Here is a 19,319-nt window from a genome sequence, read left to right as displayed (position 1 = left end):
CCTGTGCTGCCATGATTAGTGCCTCTGTGCTGTTTTTCAGTCCAGCTTTGTCCAGCCACTGGTAGGATTTCTGGATATCAGCCACCTCCGCTGTCTGCTGGTGGTACATACCGTGCAGGGGCCTGTCCTTCCATGATGGTTCCTCGTCTCCCTCCTTTTTCTTGGGTTTCTGCTGCCTGAGGTATTCACTGAGCACGCGGTCAGTTGGGGCCCATCTTACTGATGTATTCGTGGATGTTTGTTGTCTCATCCTAGACTGTGGTGCTGACACTCACCAGTCCCCAGCCTCCTTCCTTCCACTTAGCGTACAGCCTCAGGGTGCTGGACTTGGGGTGAAACCCTCCATGCATGGTAAGGAGCTTCCTGGTCTTGATGTCAGTGGCTTCTGTCTCTCGCTTTGGCCAGCTTATTATCCCAGCAGGGTCCCTGATCACAGACAGGGCTTAGGGGCAGATAGCCCTGATCTTGTTCTTACCGTTCAGCTGACTCCTCGGGGCTTGCCTGACCCTCTACAGGTACTTTGTGGTTGCAGCTTTCCTGGCGGCCTCTTCATGGTTCCCATTTGCCTGTGGAATCTACGGTGGCCCTGAAGTGCAAACCACAAAAACAAATCACAAAACGCACAACAAATTGAAAAGCGCAAAAACAAATTGAAAAGCGCAAAAACAAATTCACTAAACGCAAAAACAAATTGAAAAGCGCAAAAACAAATTCACTAAACGCAAAAACAAATTGAAAAGCGCAAAAACAAATCACAAAACGCACAACAAATTGAAAAGCGCAAAAACAAATTCACTAAACGCAAAAACAAATTGAAAAGCGCAAAAACAAATTCACTAAACGCAACAACAAATTGAAAAGCGCAAAAACAAATCACAAAACGCACAACAAATTGAAAAGCGCAACAACAAATTGAAAAGCGCAAAAACAAATTGAAAAGCGCAAAAACAAATCACAAAACGCACAACAAATTGAAAAGCGCAACAACAAATTGAAAAGCGCAAAAACAAATTCACTAAACGCAAAAACAAATTGAAAAGCGCAAAAACAAATCACAAAACGCACAACAAATTGAAAAGCGCAACAACAAATTGAAAAGCGCAAAAACAAATTGAAAAGCGCAAAAACAAATCACAAAACGCACAACAAATTGAAAAGCGCAACAACAAATTGAAAAGCGCAAAAACAAATTGAAAAGCGCAAAAACAAATTCACTAAACGCAAAAACAAATTGAAAAGCGCAACAACAAATTCACTAAACGCAACAACAAATTGAAAAGCGCAACAACAAAAGAAGAATCACAAAAACAAATTGAGAAGCACAATTACATTAAGAAAACCGGAAAGGGTAGGTACCAGTCGGCAACAGGAGACATCACTGATTGGATGTCCGCGCTGTTCATCTTTGGAACCGGAAGTTACTCTGCCTGTAGCGCATTATTTTCAAACATGAACATTAGCGGTGACCCAAACATAGCTGTCACTATTCGAGAATATTTTTGATTCAGGACATACATACGAGGTGATACTGGATATGCTCAAGTGTAATCATGACATTTCAATTAGTATGCGTACACGGAAAACACATTTAAAAGAATCTGGACTGTACAGACGAAGCAACTATTCTCCACTTCCTGAGGTGAGGCGTGCCATTTTGTCCGAGCTTCGAGGACCAGGACAATTGTTTGGATATCGGACCATGTGGCAAGTTCTCAAACAAAAACACAAGCTGCGTGTCAAGCATGATGTAGTTATGAGGCTGTTGAGACAACTAAATCCTCAAGGAATCGCTTTGAGAACTCGGAGGTTCACAAGACGCACGTATCACTCCATGGGGCCCAATTACATATGGCATGTAGATGGCTATGATAAACTGAAACCCTGTCAGGATGTATAGATGGCTTTTCAAGAAGACTGATGTGGCTTGTGTGTGGAGCAACAAACAACAACCCGGCTGTTATAGCTCACAATTATATAAACTGTGTAAAGAGTCTTGGTGTGATACCAATGAGATTACGAACAGACTTCGGGACTGAGAATGGGACTATGGCAGCAATACAGTGTACCCTCCGTCACGCGCACACGGACTATTATGCTGGATCGTCAAGCCACAGTTACGGATCATCTACTGGGAATCAGCGCATCGAGTCATGGTGGTCTTATTTCAGAAGAGGAAGGTGGGTACATTTGTGTCTGGTAGGTGTAAGCTACAGTGAAAGCTGATCAGATTGTTGTTTTTTTACATGCATTTAAGAAAATAGAGTAGCGTCCTGCTGGACGTGTTGAAAAGTTGGATGAGATAGACGTTAACAGCCGTCACTTTATTGCAGGAACTCAAAATGGTCATTGTCAGCTGTTGTGCCGAAATGAGCATGCTTGCCTAGATTTAACGACGCCAATACAAAATGAAAAACTCAGACCAAACTCTCCACTCCTCACAATCAACACACAGAACAGAGTGAAAAGAATACAGCATTTTTAACAAGAACATTACTGCAGGGTCGCTACAATATTTATGGAAAACTAATATGCATTACTTTGTTTGACATCCATTTGTGGCATGTTTTAAATGGGACCAAAATGTAACAAACCCTATAAAATGACCAAGAACAAAGCTAAATTGATTCTTAAATATTAATTATATACCCAGGTCTCAGTTTTGGATGGACTTTTTTGGAGACCTAAGAGACTCTGGAAACTTCAATGGAAGCCACGAACGCCAATGCTTGCTGAGATTCTGCTTCACAGGGGTTCTACAGAAAGACCTGGATGAATGCAAAGACCTCTTGAACAAACACAGGATCCGGCCAAGCAGACTTGCATCGTGTCCAGGGGGGATTGCAAACAAACTCTATCTCTTGCCTCACAGGTATTTGAGTTCTTAACAAAATTAACCTTTTGCATCAAACTAAATGCAAGGTGTTGTTATTGCTTAAGTTGGTTAATATATATTCATAATTTTACACATAAGTATGATAGAGCAGTTTATAACATGTCACTGCATGCGTTGATTTATATAGTTCCATATTGTCAGCAAAAAATCCTTCACTGTTCTTTTTTCATTTTGCAGATATGGTTCAAGAGACTGTGGATTTGCTGTTGAGGAGAGGGAACTGGATGTGTTTCCCGAGGAGGGGCTACTGGTTGGATTGTGTGGTGATCCAAACATTGGGGAATATTTACAACAGGCTGTACAACAAAACACACTGCAGCAGCCACAAGACTGGGAATCGGCCACAGAACTGTATTTGGCCCTGAAGGACATAGCTGGGTTTTAGATACCAACTGAACTTCAGTTTGTAATGACATTTGTCAGAGTTACTCTGACGAAGACACACACGGTGTCGAAACGTTAGTTTCTTTCCTTTTTTTGCACCTAATAAAACCTTTGGACTTACTTGAGTGCTCCAGCCCTTCTGTTTTTCCTTCATTTTTAAATGTTAGTAGTGTTTCCTTTCCCTCTTGCTAAATTGAATATAATATTGTTCATAATATATAGCAACTGGCATGGATTTAAATATTAACATTTAACCACAAGGAAACATTTAAAATTTTCTTTAATAAAACCATTTACAAATAGTGTCCAGCATTTCTGTCACTTTTCCAACATACACAATATTCAGAAAAAACAACTAAATGTTTAACAATATGGAAGTTGCTTGTCACATGAATGTGTTAAGTAGTATGCCAACGGCAGCTGAACCTAACAGGGTAACTCAGTAACTGTAACTTGATGACCTTGTTGATTTAAGAACATCCAAATCCTGGAGCATTTTGAATTCCAAAGTCCATGTTGGCCTTAAAGATGCTGTATGAGTCACAGATGGGTAGCTTCAGAGTATTTGCACAGGTGTTTGCAACTGGAAAAGGCGAAACACTTAAAAACTGGATGCATGGTGGTGGTGGTGTCATTCCTGCCGGTGGAACTGCCGTCAGCCCTGTGGCAAACATCATCAAATCTTCCAGACACACTGCTGTTGCCTTCTCTGAAAGAAGAAAGTAAACACTGTAGTACATTACAGAAAATTTATTTCCTCACCTCTCCTTTCATAAAACTATAAACAAATAAAAATGGTCATTCAAACCTTCACAATCAAGGAGATAATCTGCCCAAAAGCCAAGTGTTAGGACCTCCTTATGCCGCTTGTTGCTTCCTGCTGGGCTGAGATCTGGTCTGAACATGCTCTCCAGTTCTGAAGCAGTCAGGGCCTTGGCAGAGAAGCATAGGAGTGGGGCCAGCACACTGGAATTTTGTTGCAGTGCACTTAAAAAATTCAGACTTTCCAGTCCATCTTTAAATCTGCAAAGGATAGACAAATAACTAATAATTGGTTTATAGCTATAACTATTGCAGTCTTCTAAATTGTGTTTAAATGTCTTTACCTACTAGATCTTTCATTATAAATTTGGACAGATTTCAAATGCATAGAATCACTCATACACAAAAACAATTCATAGCGCTCAGAAATTAACTGTGACAGCAAAAAAAGAAGAGCTCATTGGGATTTTAGCATTTTAAAAAAAATAGTGCTTTCACACTGGAATAAACAAGTGTGTCAAACAAGGGATCACCTCTTTTTATAAATAACTGAAAAATTAATCATGTTGCATGACTATGATTATTATGGGTCATTGTGAACAATAAATGTATACTAAATTAGAGTTCTAGTGTCAAAAGGTTAATAGCGTGCGACAGTGGCTCAGGAATTAACTTGTTGTTTACCAGATCACACGGATGCTACTGAATCAGTTTTTTCATATACATCTGAAGGTCTGAAAATGTCAGTGGCTGCTGTGATGAGCAACTGGCCATCCTGAATTTAAAAGGAGTAATGAGTTTACCGTTGAATGACACTTTGGTTTCTTTCAAGGATGTACCATCTGAGGTACTCCTCCACAAATGCTTGTTTCTCAAAAGGCTTGACGTTTCTGAGGCATCCAGCAGTTTGGAAGATTGTGCTGTTTTGCAAAATAAGATTATGCAAAGACTCCTCTGATTCAGCTTTCAGGACCTATAAAAAAAAAAAAAGGTTTACTGTAAGAAAAACAAAAATATAATTTTCACTACTTTTACGATTCATTCAAACATTGGATTAAAAAAATAATCAATTTGTTATTTCACTTGTGTTGTTGGGAGTTGGAAATCTGTCCTTTCAGATTACAGAATCTACCTTGAACCTACTTTCAAGATATGATCCAACCCGGATAACTTTTATCCTGATTAAATCTTTTAAACTGGCCCCAAGTGTCTTCTAAGTAAACCCATTCCCTGAGCCTAGGTAATTTTCTACCTGATGTAGAATTTTTGTGATCTCCTCATCTTGCACATCTTCTACAGTGGCGCTGAAACTCTGATTCCCTGTGATGTGGTTGACCAGGTTCTTGGAGAGGAAATGTGGTGCTGGTCCCCCATGCACAATGGATACAGCGATCATCTTTCCTGCTAAAAAGTACTCATCTTGCCTGGCAGCTGTTATACAGGGCACATAATTATCATGGTTAATTGCTATTAAATATGCTAATGAAAAAAATACGCCAATTTTTATTAAAATTTCCATTGTAATAATTACAGAGAAAACATCCACCTCTTGAATTATATACAAGATAACGGCTCTCTGGAGGTCCATCAAAGATGGGGCGATTTCTCAGACTGCCCATAAGAAGTGTGAGGAATTCACGCCTCGGGCCACCTGTATCCAAACCTTCTTCAAAGCTGCCAGCATCATCATTAAACTTGATGAACATGTCGTAGTTGTCACAGTATGTGCTGCGTCGAAATCCTCTAACAGCTCCATCCCATACAGCTGACCTTGATATATTGAACCTGCTGACCTTCTTGTGGTCAAGTTCCAGTGCCAAATTTGCAATAATTCCATGTGCCTGCAAATTGGTGTCTCTAAAAAAAGGGAAACTTTTTTTTTTTAAAGGTATATATACTTCTCTCATGATTGCATGATGTCTTGTACAGAACAAGATGGCGGTTAATTGGATTCAAATGTTTAAATTACTAACACAGGTTCTTCTGGGGGCTCAGCAAACAGTGAATCGTTATCTAATTGCAAAGTAAAGGCGGTGGAGATTGTCTGCTGCACTGTTTTACTAATAAAATAGTTTTTTACCTGTTGTACTTCATTAGCAAGCACAAGATCCCCAGCACCCTTCCTTAGAGAACAAAGAAAAGCATTTTTGTTGTGTACTGTGAAAATATTAATTGACACTTTGAGAATATTTAAGCATCTTGATTAACAAACAAGCAATACAAGTATTATGTAGTCCATGTTCCAAAAACCATATACAGAATGAATGACAAAAGTGTATATCTCATTAATACAAAGTGTAGGCAAAAAACAGTAAAAGATTACATGTTCTTCAAATATCACTTACTCATATTCTGCCGCTTTCTGTAAAGGACTGCTTTCATGTTGAAGTTCCCATGGCTGAAACAAACAAACAAACACACGCACGCGAGCACGCACACACACACAAAATGTATTTCACATATAACTATTAACTGTTTTACTGAACTGAGGCAAATGGTGGTGGCTAAACAACAAGAAAACTCTATTAAAAATTTTAAATTGTACTTACCAATGTATCAGCAAGATCAAACTCAGAGGGCCTTTTAATAACAATCTCTGGGTCAGAGTCAGACAAGTCTGAGTTTTCTCCAACTACAAAACATGAAAACAAATTAAGCTAAGCTAACTAAATTCATACTAATGTATGAAACTTTATTTGATCATCAATAATAGATTAATACGAAAGGCATAAAGTTAGCATTTAAAACTCATGACTCAGTAGATCCAAAAATGGCTGAATTTCATGTTTCCAGGAAGAAACATAACATATACAAGCTAATTTAGGGAGCAATGGTGGCAGAGGAGTTAAAAGCCCGCCCTGTAATCAAAAGGTTGAAGGTTTGAGCCCTGCTCAGTCTGTCACAGTCGTTGTGTCCTTGGGCAAGACACTTCACCCTCCATGCCAGGTGGTGGTAGTGGGAGGGATAGGTGGCATCTGTGTACAGCAGCCTTGCTTCAATCAGTGAGTCCCAGGACAGTTGTGTCCACATTGTAGCTAATCACCAGCAGTGTGTGAATGTGTGTGAATGTGTGTGGGTGAATGACTGGTTTTGTTGTGAAGTGTCTTGGGGGGGGTTGTAGAACCCTAGAAGGTGCTATATCAAATACAGGCCATTCACCATTTTAATGTAGGTATGCTATTGACTTGGGTGCTTTATGCGTAATGTTATCATTTCACAATTTCAAAATTAGCATTTGTTGAAACTAAGGGAATGTGTGTCAAAATCCAAACAAACATTAGCAGCTTACCATCTTCAAAGTCACTCTTCAAGCAGATGAAAACAGTGATTCTTTGATAAGGCTTGCCAACTTCAGCCTTATAAGCCTCAAGTGTAAATGGTCTTTGTGTTCCAGGGACAGTAATGACCTCAGTGCCATCCGGATACAGAAGAAGGAAAGGTCCATCTTTTAGATCTTTGTTAAAGTCCTTCATTTTTTTAACAGCTTGATTGAGCAGACTTGTGGCAGTAGCGTCAGGGTCTGTTGTTAGGAAAATAGTTTTTCCACGGTATGGCTTCAAACCACCCTTTTTAATGGTCATCAAGCCGACATTTATCTGTAAGGAAAAAGACATGAACAATGGGCCAAGTGGATACTAATATGACTCTAAGCAGATCTATTCAAACTTGAATATTTATTAACTGCAAAAGAGGGATCTTCCTGACAACCTAAATGTACAATTACTCGTAAACAATTGTTCTTATTCTGGATAGCTTTACTACACTGAACATTTTTTACACAACTCCCCTAAGGAATAACAAAAGAATGTCATTAGAAAATTAACCTCAACTTGTTTTCAGACAGAGCTAGCCAAACTACCTGAACCTTTCTTTTTTCCTTTTTCTTTAAGCCCTTCCTCCCTTCAGAAAACTTTTGCCTCTCTTCATTTTTCTTTTTTCTGTATTCTAAGAAGGTGCTGAAGGTTGGAGTCGGGCAGTTTGAGGTAGTCTGTGATGCTAAAGGGAAACAAAGGAAAAATGTACTACAATGTCACACATTAAAGACATTCATTCATGTGACATTCCATTGTCCACACAACACGCAAATAAGGACAACAATGAATAATCTCACTAGAAAATTTCTACCAAGGAATGACAATGTAACTGATACTACTGACCAATACAATTCTACACCAGTAAGTTTTAATGTATAGACACATAATAGTGTTAGTTCCTAAAGTTAACCAAACATAATAAATGAACTAATTTATTATCGTTTCAGTTGTGGAAATGCTCAGAGGACTGTTCCACGAAGCAAGCTAATCCCAAAAGCCAGGCTCACTCTGAAAATCCAGGCTCGATTGCCCCAAATTCGGTTCCAGGAACGAGGCTAACCTGCAGTCTTTCTGCTCATTCATTATGCAATATGCTTGTGGACAAGTCTGGTCCGTGGCACCCTAGCTGCGAGGTTTGTTAACACTAGAACTGCCCTCAAACCTTCACTACTAGAAAGGTCTTGAGCAGTCATTTTGATAGCTGCGTGCATTTTCAAATGAGCCTCGATTTTCTGAGCTCGCTTAGTGGAACACCCCTCTGGTCTGCTATGGTCTGGAAACAGCTAACGCTAGGCTAATAAATCAATAAATAACAAACATTTTATTATGCTTATTAACTTACTCAATGGGAGTGAAGTGTCTCCGATGCAAGATACGTGATAAAGCCTCTCGCCACAGCCGCTGCAAAAGTTTGGTGACTCCTCAACCAGCTTTTTCCCATAGCTAGGACAAAACATTTCGCCGTTTTTCAAACGAAATGCGCTACAGGCAGTGTAACTTCCGGTTCCAAAGACGAACAGCGCGGACATCCAATCAGTGATGTCTCCTGTTGCCGACTGGTACCTACCCTTTCCGGTTTTCTTAATGTAATTGTGCTTCTCAATTTGTTTTTGTGATTCTTCTTTTGTTTTTGCGCTTTTCAATTTGTTGTTGCGCTTTTCAATTTGTTTTTGCGCTTTTCAATTTGTTGTTGCGCTTTTCAATTTGTTTTTGCGCTTTTCAATTTGTTGTTGCGCTTTTCAATTTGTTTTTGCGCTTTTCAATTTGTTGTTGCGCTTTTCAATTTGTTGTGCGTTTTGTGATTTGTTTTTGCGCTTTTCAATTTGTTTTTGCGTTTAGTGAATTTGTTTTTGCGCTTTTCAATTTGTTTTTGCGTTTAGTGAATTTGTTTTTGCGCTTTTCAATTTGTTTTTGCGCTTTTCAATTTGTTGTTCCGCTTTTCAATTTGTTGTGCGTTTTGTGATTTGTTTTTGCGCTTTTCAATTTGTTTTTGCGTTTAGTGAATTTGTTTTTGCGCTTTTCAATTTGTTGTTGCGCTTTTCAATTTGTTGTGTGTTTTGTGATTTGTTTTTGCGCTTTTCAATTTGTTTTTGCGTTTAGTGAATTTGTTTTTGCGCTTTTCAATTTGTTTTTGCGTTTAGTGAATTTGTTTTTGCGCTTTTCAATTTGTTTTTGCGCTTTTCAATTTGTTGTTGCGCTTTTCAATTTGTTGTGCATTTTGTGATTTGTTTTTGTGGTTTGCACTTCAGGGCCACCGTAGGAATCCCCAGGTACTTGTCTGCAATGTTGCCTTCTGGTAGCTCACTCGCCTCAGTTCTGACTACTTTCCCTCTCTTTGTTACTAATTAATGATAACACTAATAATTATTGCTCTCTCTTTAGAATTTCCACCTTGAACCTAACAGGGTGGGTGAAATTTTTTCAGCTAATCAAGCTGCAGCTCTTTAGCTGATCAACATTTAGCCAGCTAAATGTTGCCAATTCCTGTAAATGGCTTTTATGGAAGTGTATTTTTTAAGGCATTAAAGCACATTCTAACAGGGTGGAAAATTACTACTGGGACAAGTACAGTATGAAGAAAGTAAACGCGTAAATAAGTTTTACCAGATTCAATTGCATAATAAAATAAAGTTTAGTGTAGTCTATCAAATTGATGTACTTCTGGAGGAAGTTGATTACAGCACATGAAACGCAATGAAATTGTGTATCAGGAAAAATCAGGGTTGTTGCTAAAAGACAATCACCCAGCTGTCAGCTACTTAGAAAAGGATCCTGGTGTTATTTGTCTCTCAGAAACAGTTCATAACTTCCCTTCAACTCATCCATGTCACCTAAAAGGTAAACCTGTTTCTCCATCACCTGTTCAGCTCTGATGATCCAGTAAGGACATCTCCTGGTTTCATCTGCATGTTTCCCTCTCACCAGATATCCAAACCGACATCATGACCAGCAGCTTTTACAGCTGTGGCTCCAGCAAACATCAGCTGATACTAGAAATTAATAGATAAATTCTAACAACAGCTTATCAGACTTAAAAGTGCTGCTGTTGTTTAGCGCGACATCCGCTGATTTCCTCTTTCTGGTGCAAAGTGTGTGATAAACAAACAAGAGAGAAAAGCCAATCAGCCTATCATTGATCAGTTTTATGATTGAAATAGCAACAGGAGAGGGAGGGGGAAAGAAAGAGAGAAGAAGAGGCAACGGCGCAGCATAAAGATGCAGAATAACTCCAGCTTTTTGTCTTTTTTTCATTCTAGCTAAAATACGGGACAAATCTTGTTCCTGTTCACCCCAATAGGTTCAGGTTGAAGGTTCTTTATTTGTCACATGCATAGTTATACAAGTATAACACACAGTGAAATGTAAAAAGGGGGGGGGGTAGAGGAATAACATTATAAATATATATATATATATATATATATATATATATATATATGTATCTATGTATAAAAACACCCATCTCGCCCCTGCGGGCGGTTTATCCTTCAAGCTCGGGTCCTCTACCAGAGGCCTGGGAGCTTGAGGGTCCTGCGCACTATCTTAGCTGTTCCCAGGACTGCGCTCTTCTGGACAGAGATCTCCGATGTTGTTCCCGGGATCTGCTGGAGCCACTCGCCTAGCTTGGGAGTCACTGCACCTAGTGCTCCGATTACCACGGGGACCACCGTTACCTTCACCCTCCACATCCTCTCGAGCTCTTCTCTGAGCCCTTGGTATTTCTCCAGCTTCTCGTGTTCCTTCTTCCTGATATTGCTGTCATTCGGAACCGCTACATCGATCACTACAGCCGTCTTCTTCTGTTTGTCTACCACCACTATGTCTGGTTGGTTAGCCACCACCATTTTGTCCGTCTGCATCTGGAAGTCCCACAGGATCTTAGCTCGGTCATTCTCCATCACCCTTGGGGGCATCTCCCATTTTGACCTCGGGACTTCCAGGTTATACTCGGCACAGATGTTCCTGTACACTATGCCGGCCACTTGGTTATGGCGTTCCATGTATGCCTTGCCTGCTAGCATCTTGCACCCTGCTGTTATGTGCTGGATTGTCTCTGGGGCATCTTTACACAGCCTGCACCTGGGGTCTTGCCTGGTGTGATAGACCCCAGCCTCTATTGATCTTGTACTCAGAGCTTGTTCTTGTGCTGCCATGATTAGTGCCTCTGTGCTGTCTTTCAGTCCAGCTTTGTCCAGCCACTGGTAGGATTTCTGGGTATCAGCCACCTCCTCTATCTGCCGGTGGTACATACCATGCAGGTGCCTGTCCTTCCATGATGGTTCCTCGCCTTCCTCCTCTTTCTTAGGTTTCTGCTGCCTGAGGTATTCACTGAGCACGCTGTCAGATGGGGCCATCTTCGTGATGTATTCGTGGATGTTTCTTGTCTCATCCTGGACTGTGGTGCTGACACTCACCAGTCCCCGGCCCCCTTCCTTCCGCTTAGCATACAGCCTCAGGGTGCTGGACTTGGGGTGAAACCCTCCATGCATGGTAAGGAGCTCCTTACCATATATATATATATATATATATATATATATATATATATATATATATATATATATATATATATGTAGTATATACATTGGGTGAATGTGCAGTAGAAGCAGCAAGCAGGTGAATTCTGTACATTAATATGAATAGACATCTGACGATTGTGAAGAATAGAAATATTTTACTGCTATTATTTGCTGCTATTTTTATAATCATCATTACCATTTCATGTTAATAGTGATGTTGCATTTAGATGCATTCAGATGTTCAAATATATCGGTATCATATTAGTCTTTATTACAGGTCCAAGAAGAACCACTTTAAATGGTTGAGTTGAATCTATAATTTTAAAGGCTTTGGAATGTTTTTATATTCTTAAACATAGTCTTCAGTGGGTGAGAGACGGAGTTGCAGGCTGACAGGAAACACGTCTGCAAGGCATGCTTTTGCAGAAGTGAAACCGAAAGCAGAGTGAGTGCAAGTTAAGAGCAGGGTGGTTTATTATGCATTTATTGCGGATTAAGCCTTAAGTAGTTGTGTTAGATTGAAACAGTTGTTTTATACATTTTACATATAAGTCAAGATCAGTACACACAGGATGGCCTTAGCCTGGTTGCTTAAGTTGAGGTCAACTAAGGTGCAGAGAGCATCTACGCACAGACAGACGAGACATACACATACAGACACAAATAGTGAGAGAGGTCATGACACGTACGCAGTACACAGCATGCACGCGCCCCCGCACGTGCACGCACACACATATTAGATAGAGTCCTTCGAGTAGGTAAGAGTTGAATTATGTCTTGCTTGCGACTGCAAAGTTGTGCATGAGTGACATTTTGTGCAGAACGTGGACCTGATGTTCCAGAAGATAAGCCTGGGCAGGATGGAGACAGGAAGCACCTGGCTTCGACGCGAAGATGATGTTCTGTTTTAAACTATGTTAAAAGTCATTGTGGTTTTGGAGTGACGTATGCTTTGTTTAAGTCTGCCTGGTAACAGGAAGACTGCCAACCCTATAAAGTCTTTGTTCTGACGATTGTAAGTTCAGTTCGACGCTGAGATTTGCACAGCGTTTGAACTCACACATGTGTTCATTAAAATGCCGTCTAAATTGCACACGCCCGGATCTGTGGTTATTTTGGATTCCTCCTCAATATTTGGACCTTAACACTATTTTACAGAATGGACAATATAAACATATTTAAAGTTAAAGGAATTAAGTGTTGGCTTGAGGATAGAAGCTCCTCTTGAGTCTCTCTGACTTGCCCGGATGATGCGGAACCGTCTACCAGATTGTAGAAGTTGGAACAGTTTGTTGCCAGGATGGGACGGGTCCTTCAGTATTTGCGCTGCTCTAGTCCGGCATCTCCTGGTGTAGCTGTCCTGAAGCGGGGGGAGAGCAATCCTGCAGCAGCGTTCTGCTGTACGGATCACTCTCTGGAGAGCTTTTTGGTCCTTCACACAGCTGTTCCAAACCAAACCATGAAATGATGAGGGGGGTAGGCGGGCCAGTGGCTGACTGGAATTATTCTTTGTTTCCAGAAACAAAACAAAACTAATGCTAGGAAACAAACACGTTTATAAGTACTTTGTGAAGCATTTTTTATGGTTTCTTTTCTTTTTTTTTTAAAGTACTAATAGAATGTTTTCATCATTTTCCCCCTTACAGGCGCCCCTCGCCACACATATTGATTTAAAATTAATACCAATCAATCCACTGAGAAACTTAACGAGGTTTTATCCACCGGAGGGAGCCCAAACCACCACGATTCAGTGAAGCTCGGCGAAATCATATTTGATATGTATTCCTCATCAGTTGCACAAATAGGGGGCAGGTGTCAATAAGAATTTATTCTTCTTCCTGCTCCTTTTCATGCATGGAAACAGTGTTACATTAATTGAAAGGAAGGTTGTGTATGGGAAATGAATTACTGCTGTACCATGTGTGAAACAAAAATAAAATGAATGAATGAATGAAAACAAATTTTAAATTTTTTTTTGTGCCTTTAAGACGCTGTGACCTCGCAGACCCCAGAGGCAATCTGTACCAAACAACTAACCCCAGATTAAAAATACATAAATAAATTATACATTGTATACCCAGCATAACTACACCTGTCATAACATAAAAAATAATAAAGATCAGATGAACCTAACTTTAACCCTTCCCTTCATCATTCATGGTTCATATGAAGATATTTTACTTTCAGTTTCGTTGATAACCCTAAAGGGTGCGTTTACCCCAGATTTAAGTGACGTTTACTCTCAGAGTAAATTCTTATTGGCTCAGATGGAGCCCAGTGGTGACGTACCTCCTAGTTCTCCTCCTTTTCTCCTATTTTAGCTTTTAGCTCCTAGTTCTCCTCCTTTTCTCCTACTTTAGCTTTAGCTTTTTCTGGACGACTAAAACATAAAGTCTGTTAAAGATTTGCATGTTTATGGTCACAATGAAGGTCATCATCTTCTTTCTTATCCTGGGGATACAGGGAGCAGCGGCAGGTCAGTGTGACTGACGATTTCTGTCGAAAACTGTTTGACGAGTCCCGTCTTTAAATCGTCCATGATGCATTTTTAAACATTGTTACTCTGCTGTCTCTCCAAGCACTCTAACAAATAAAACATCAGGGAGGAGGCCTGATGCTAATCTGGTGACAATAATCAAAACTGTTATTTTAAAAACTGAGTACGATTTTAATTTTCACAAGGGATTAAAACATTTTCACACAACAGCTCATCATTAAAGTTCACTAAAGTTCATTTGACACAAAGTATCTGTAGAAAACTTAGATGTTTAATTATTTGTTTAGCATAAGCTGTATATAAAGAGTCACATGTCATTAGATGGAATTTATTGTGAATACTTTCTGTTTGACAAACATGCGCGAGTTACACCCGGATATGAAGTTCACTGTCATGTCATTGCTTCATTAACAGCGCAATGAGATGACTTTTGTTGTGAGGTGTATAAATAAAATTGAATCGAATTCAAGTGAACTAAATTGAGATACAAATTAAATAATTATTTCTTTATAATTTAATACAGTTTATGTATGTAAAGTGCCAATACACTTTACATACCATCATGAGCTAATGTTGGTATCACTGCTGAATGATCAATAAGCTGGAGGTGAGAAATGCCAGAAAAGTTTTGCAATTTAAAGACACTCAACCTCAACCAGTGCGCGCTAATGAGAAGTTTTAAACTCACTATGTGCCTTGGTCACTAACACTAACAGATAAATCCATGTACTCATCTGCAAATTTAATTAATGAATAAAAGATAAAATCCAAAATGCTTAAGATAATATTCTCCAAATATCAGTTACTTAACATTAGCTTTTTATTGATAATATTATCAATCAAGGATATTGGAAGTAAAGCTTTCTGTAACAATTTTAAGCTTTAACAAAATCTATGAGAAATAAAATAAACAAAGAAAAAGCATCGATATTGATATTTAGAAAACCCAACACTGAAATTCTGAAAAAACAACAACAAAAAAACAAAGTCTGGACAGTCACATCAAAAGAATTAAATCAGTTCCTATAATTTGTAATATAAAAAATTGAAATAGAAAAGAGAACAACTCACTTTAGAAGTCATGCTGCTTTATTCAGAAGAAAGAAGAAACTTAATCGAGTTTATGGTTAATTCAGCGGCTAACAAAAGCAAAACAGATTAAAAGTAATGTGTACTTTCTTTAACAGTGAAAATGAAAATATAGTCAAATTAAATTTATAACTGGTGATGGCCAGAGGGGCCGATGGCGCGATATGGCAGCCTCGCTTCTGTCAGTCTGCCGCAGGGCAGCTGTGACTACAACTGTAGCTTGCCTCCACCAGTGTGTGAATGTTAGAGTGAATGAATAGTGGAATTGTAAAGCGCTTTCAGGGGCCCCGAAAAGTGCTATATAAATGCAATCCATTATTATTATTATTATTATTAATGAGTTCAAATCATCCACCCATTTGCTTCTGCTTATCCTTTTCAGGGTTGCAGGGGACGCTGGAGCCTATCCCAGCTGTCATAGGGCAAGAGGTGGGGTACACCCTGGACAGGTCGCTAGGTCGCAGGGCTAACACACAGAGACAGACACAACACATTCACACCTATGGGCAATGTGGATTAATTAAAATTAATCTAGCCCCACTAAGTGCATGTCTTTGGACGATGGGAGGAAGCCCGAGTATCCAGGGAGAACCCACACAAACACGGGGAGAACATGTAAACTCCACACAGAAAGACCCCGACCTGATGGGGAATGGAACTCAGGACTTTCTTGCTGTGCAGTAACAGTGCTAACCACCATACCACCATGCTGCCCTGAGTTCAAACCATTAATCATGAAAACTGAATTAAACTAAACTGAAGGATAAACACCAGTTTTAAAACTTTAAATTGTTTTGTGAAAATCAGGTTGAAACTGGAATCTGTTACAAAACACAAAATTACAACAAAGACTGAATATCTATTCATAAATCTATTTTTCGTTTATTGAAGGGACAGCAGGATTATTACAGGATGTCTTTAATGTGCTTTAGTTTTTCTTATTGTGTCATTTAAAAAAATAGTGTGATTTATAAATCTGTGTTCCTGAGATCTCACAACATTAACTGTTTCTTACAGTGACCCACTCTCTGAAGTATTTCTACACTGCGTCCTCTCAAGTTCCAAACTTCCCAGAGTTTGTGACTGTTGGGATGGTTGATGATGTTCAGATTAATTATTATGACAGCAACACGGAGAGAGAGGTGCCCAAACAGGACTGGGTGAACGATGCAGTAGACCCACAGTTCTGGGAGAGGAACACTGATATCTCCAGGGGTTCCCAGCAGACGTTCAAAGCCAACATTGAGATTGCAAAGCAGCGCTTCAACCAAACGGGAGGTTTGTTCATGTTTCATTTTTTTAATGATACACTTGCTCTTAATGTTTTCAGTGTGTTTTGTTTTCAGTAGTAAACAGGTTTGTATACAAATGAAAATGTTTCATTCAGATTACAGATTACAATTATTAACATAATAATTCATAATGAATGTAGAACTACAGTCTGGGAAGCTTTAATTTAATTCAACCAGCTTTAAGGATCATGTTTGTATGAACTGATATAATTTGTCAGTTACCTGGTTAGTTGATCAAAATAATTAAGATAAATTTGCGATATTTGAAGTTTTCTGTTTATGTTTAGGATTTTTTTTGTCTCTGAAACCTTGGTGATTGTTTTTGATACAATTTCTCAATAATTGATTAATAAGAAAATATTCTCTAGAAAAGACAGTTTTGGTGTGCAGTTTCTCACAGTTAGAGGATTTTGTTAGAAGGATAACTGGTTGCAGAGTTTCAGAGGATGGACACTTAATACCCAGGATCAGGATCTGAGTTTGCTGCTCAGGACTCCATCTTAGTGTGTTTGTCTGTTCCTGTAGCTCAGAGGAAATAGCTCCACCTACAGCAGTGCACAACTGTGTTGTTACGACCCCCTCTGCTAGGGTACAGGAGGGGAGTAACATACATGAGCTCTCACACGAGAAACAGGGTAAAATAAAAGGTTTTATTGCAAACTTCAAACAAAAGACCGACAGGGCTGTTCAACAGACTGCTGGGCAACCAGTTATCACATGTAATGCAGTAACACAGATGAAAGTAAAAGCTAAGGGTTAACTAAGGCAAGCTAGCATCACAAAACTCTAATCAAGCTAAGTGAACCATGTACAAAGGTTAACAAACAAAGTTCAAAGAGGGTGGCACGAAGGACAAACTGCATGTTTAGTCCTAAGCAGCAGCCACTAAGTGAACGATTTCCAGCCTTTTGCAGCCACAGGTGAGTATAATCAACCACTCATTGCTTCTTGGAGCATCACAGGATCCCAGGCAGCCAATTGTCTTTGAGGGTTGACACACTGCAATCTGCATACAGGAGGGCTGGCACAAGTCTCCAGCTAGCCAGTCAGTGAGTACTGACACTCTTGGATTTGCTTGAAGAGAAAAGGGTCCCTCAGTCGCTCCGAGGCACAGGGCCATAACATGTGTTGGTCTTTATGGAGGCTGTTTTTCTTTGATTAAGAGAGTATGTAGAAATGTTTCCCCAGTGTTTATCTCCCTAAGATGCTCACACTGTTCAGTGATGATTATCTGTGGCTTCCATTGAGCCAAAAACAACAGATGTTAATATCCTCTCTTAATAAATTACCGTGGATCAGTGTTTTCTTGTAAAGATGTTGTCAATTCTTAATCTATGCTGTGTTCTACAATTGTTCCTAATGTAAAGGTTTTTTTTCTGTCAGGTGTTCACATTTTCCAGCAGATGTACAGCTGTGAATGGGATGATGAAACTGGTGAAGTGAACGGATATGAGCAGTTTGGTTATGACGGAGAGGACTTTATAGGCTTTGACCTGAAGACAGAGACGTGGGTTGCTCCTGTACAACAGGCTGTCATCACCAAATACAAGTGGGACAGTAACAGATTTTACACCAGACAGGCAAAGAACTACCTCACCCAGATTTGTCCTGAGTGGCTGAAGAAGTATGTGAACTATGGGAGGAGCTCTCTGATGAAAACAGGTGAAATCATATAACATGCTGTTTTTTGGCCAGAACAATCTTAATATGTTCCTTTTTCTGACCATTAAAACATAAAAGCATTGACACCCCCGCCCCATCATAAAAACATCACAGTTAAATTTTCTCTTTCTCTCATTTCCATTCACACATTGACATTTGCCTCTTTCTGCCTTTCTCCTGATTTCACTGTCACTCCTACATATTAATTACAATTGTTTTTTTTAATCATATTTTCCTTTTGCCCCAATTTTCTCTGGACCAATTTATCCACCATCTACACGCTGACATTTATAACCAGTCTCTCCCAGCCTCCATTTCTTTATCATACATACACATGCTAATAGGCTTTTTAAAAGGCTTAACTAAGGCATTGAAATTACATTACATCCCACAGGAATTACATTAGTATGTACATAATAGTAATATAGCATCTATCTTTCTCTTCTCTCCTTAGTTCTTCCCTCAGTGTCTCTCCTCCAGAAGACTCCGTCCTCTCCAGTCACCTGCCATGCTACAGGTTTCTACCCTGACAGAGCTGAGATGATGTGGAAGAAAGATGGAGAGGAGATTCATGAGGGTGTGGAGATAGGAGAGATCCTCACCAACAATGATGGGACCTTCCAGATGAGTGTTAACCTGGATCTGAGATCTGTTCCAGCTGAAGACTGGAGGAGGTACGACTGTGTGTTTCAGTTCTCTGGTATAAATGAAAACGTCACCACCACACTGGATAAAACAGCCATCAGGACAAATGAAGGTAAGAAATAATCAGAAATGATGAAGATGTGTTGTTTGTATTGTTTTGTGTTTGAGCTGATGGATGTCATAAAACATTGACTTTATTTTCAAAATGTAATTTTACTCATTTTATAGCCCACAATGGACCTCCTGTATGACACATCATATATAAAC

At 39.5% G+C, this 19,319-nt stretch overlaps 3 protein-coding genes across 8 annotated transcripts in view; 2 read left to right on the top strand and 1 right to left on the bottom strand.

The window, feature by feature from the left end:
* Positions 1-1,752: 1,752 nt before the first annotated feature.
* On the top strand, positions 1,753-3,398 carry LOC112843553 (uncharacterized). Its single transcript, XM_025902463.1, has 3 exons — positions 1,753-2,177; positions 2,651-2,869; positions 3,071-3,398. Exons 1-3 carry the CDS (start codon positions 1,918-1,920, stop codon positions 3,276-3,278), a joined length of 687 nt encoding a protein of 228 aa, XP_025758248.1. The 5' UTR covers positions 1,753-1,917; the 3' UTR covers positions 3,279-3,398.
* Positions 3,399-3,539: 141 nt separating this feature from the next.
* Positions 3,540-8,841, bottom strand: LOC109196359 (G2/M phase-specific E3 ubiquitin-protein ligase-like). Of its 2 annotated transcripts, XM_019350348.2 has the most exons (11): positions 8,696-8,841; positions 7,899-8,035; positions 7,329-7,635; positions 6,589-6,671; positions 6,385-6,437; positions 6,120-6,158; positions 5,586-5,896; positions 5,292-5,470; positions 4,843-5,012; positions 4,086-4,300; positions 3,540-3,986 (listed from the first exon to the last, which is right to left on the bottom strand). In XM_019350348.2, exons 1-11 carry the CDS (start codon positions 8,808-8,810, stop codon positions 3,748-3,750), a joined length of 1,848 nt encoding a protein of 615 aa, XP_019205893.1. In that variant the 5' UTR covers positions 8,811-8,841; the 3' UTR covers positions 3,540-3,747. The 2 variants fall into 2 exon arrangements, with proteins under 2 accessions (XP_019205893.1, XP_025758214.1); XM_025902429.1 differs by lacking the exon at positions 7,899-8,035 and having other exon boundaries at positions 8,696-8,812.
* A 5,326-nt stretch (positions 8,842-14,167) lies between these two features.
* LOC102078978 (class I histocompatibility antigen, F10 alpha chain) overlaps positions 14,168-19,319 on the top strand; it is a 97,491-nt gene continuing 92,339 nt past the window's right edge. For 4 of the 5 annotated variants that reach the window (XM_019350684.2, XM_025902435.1, XM_019350686.2 and 1 more), the window contains exons 1-4: positions 14,169-14,343; positions 16,471-16,731; positions 18,129-18,407; positions 18,862-19,164. In XM_019350684.2, coding sequence (XP_019206229.1) covers positions 14,277-14,343; positions 16,471-16,731; positions 18,129-18,407; positions 18,862-19,164 — 910 coding nt within the window. In that variant the 5' untranslated portion in view covers positions 14,169-14,276. Of the gene's footprint in view, positions 14,344-16,470; positions 16,732-18,128; positions 18,408-18,861; positions 19,165-19,319 lie in introns of all 5 variants that reach the window. The other variant, XM_019350682.2, reaches the window with a different exon arrangement.

This window comes from Oreochromis niloticus, linkage group LG22 (assembly GCF_001858045.2).
Source record: "Oreochromis niloticus isolate F11D_XX linkage group LG22, O_niloticus_UMD_NMBU, whole genome shotgun sequence".
NCBI lineage: Eukaryota > Metazoa > Chordata > Actinopteri > Cichliformes > Cichlidae > Oreochromis > Oreochromis niloticus.
Note: the sequence above shows the minus strand (reverse complement) of the source record. Positions and strands in the feature narration are given on the sequence as shown.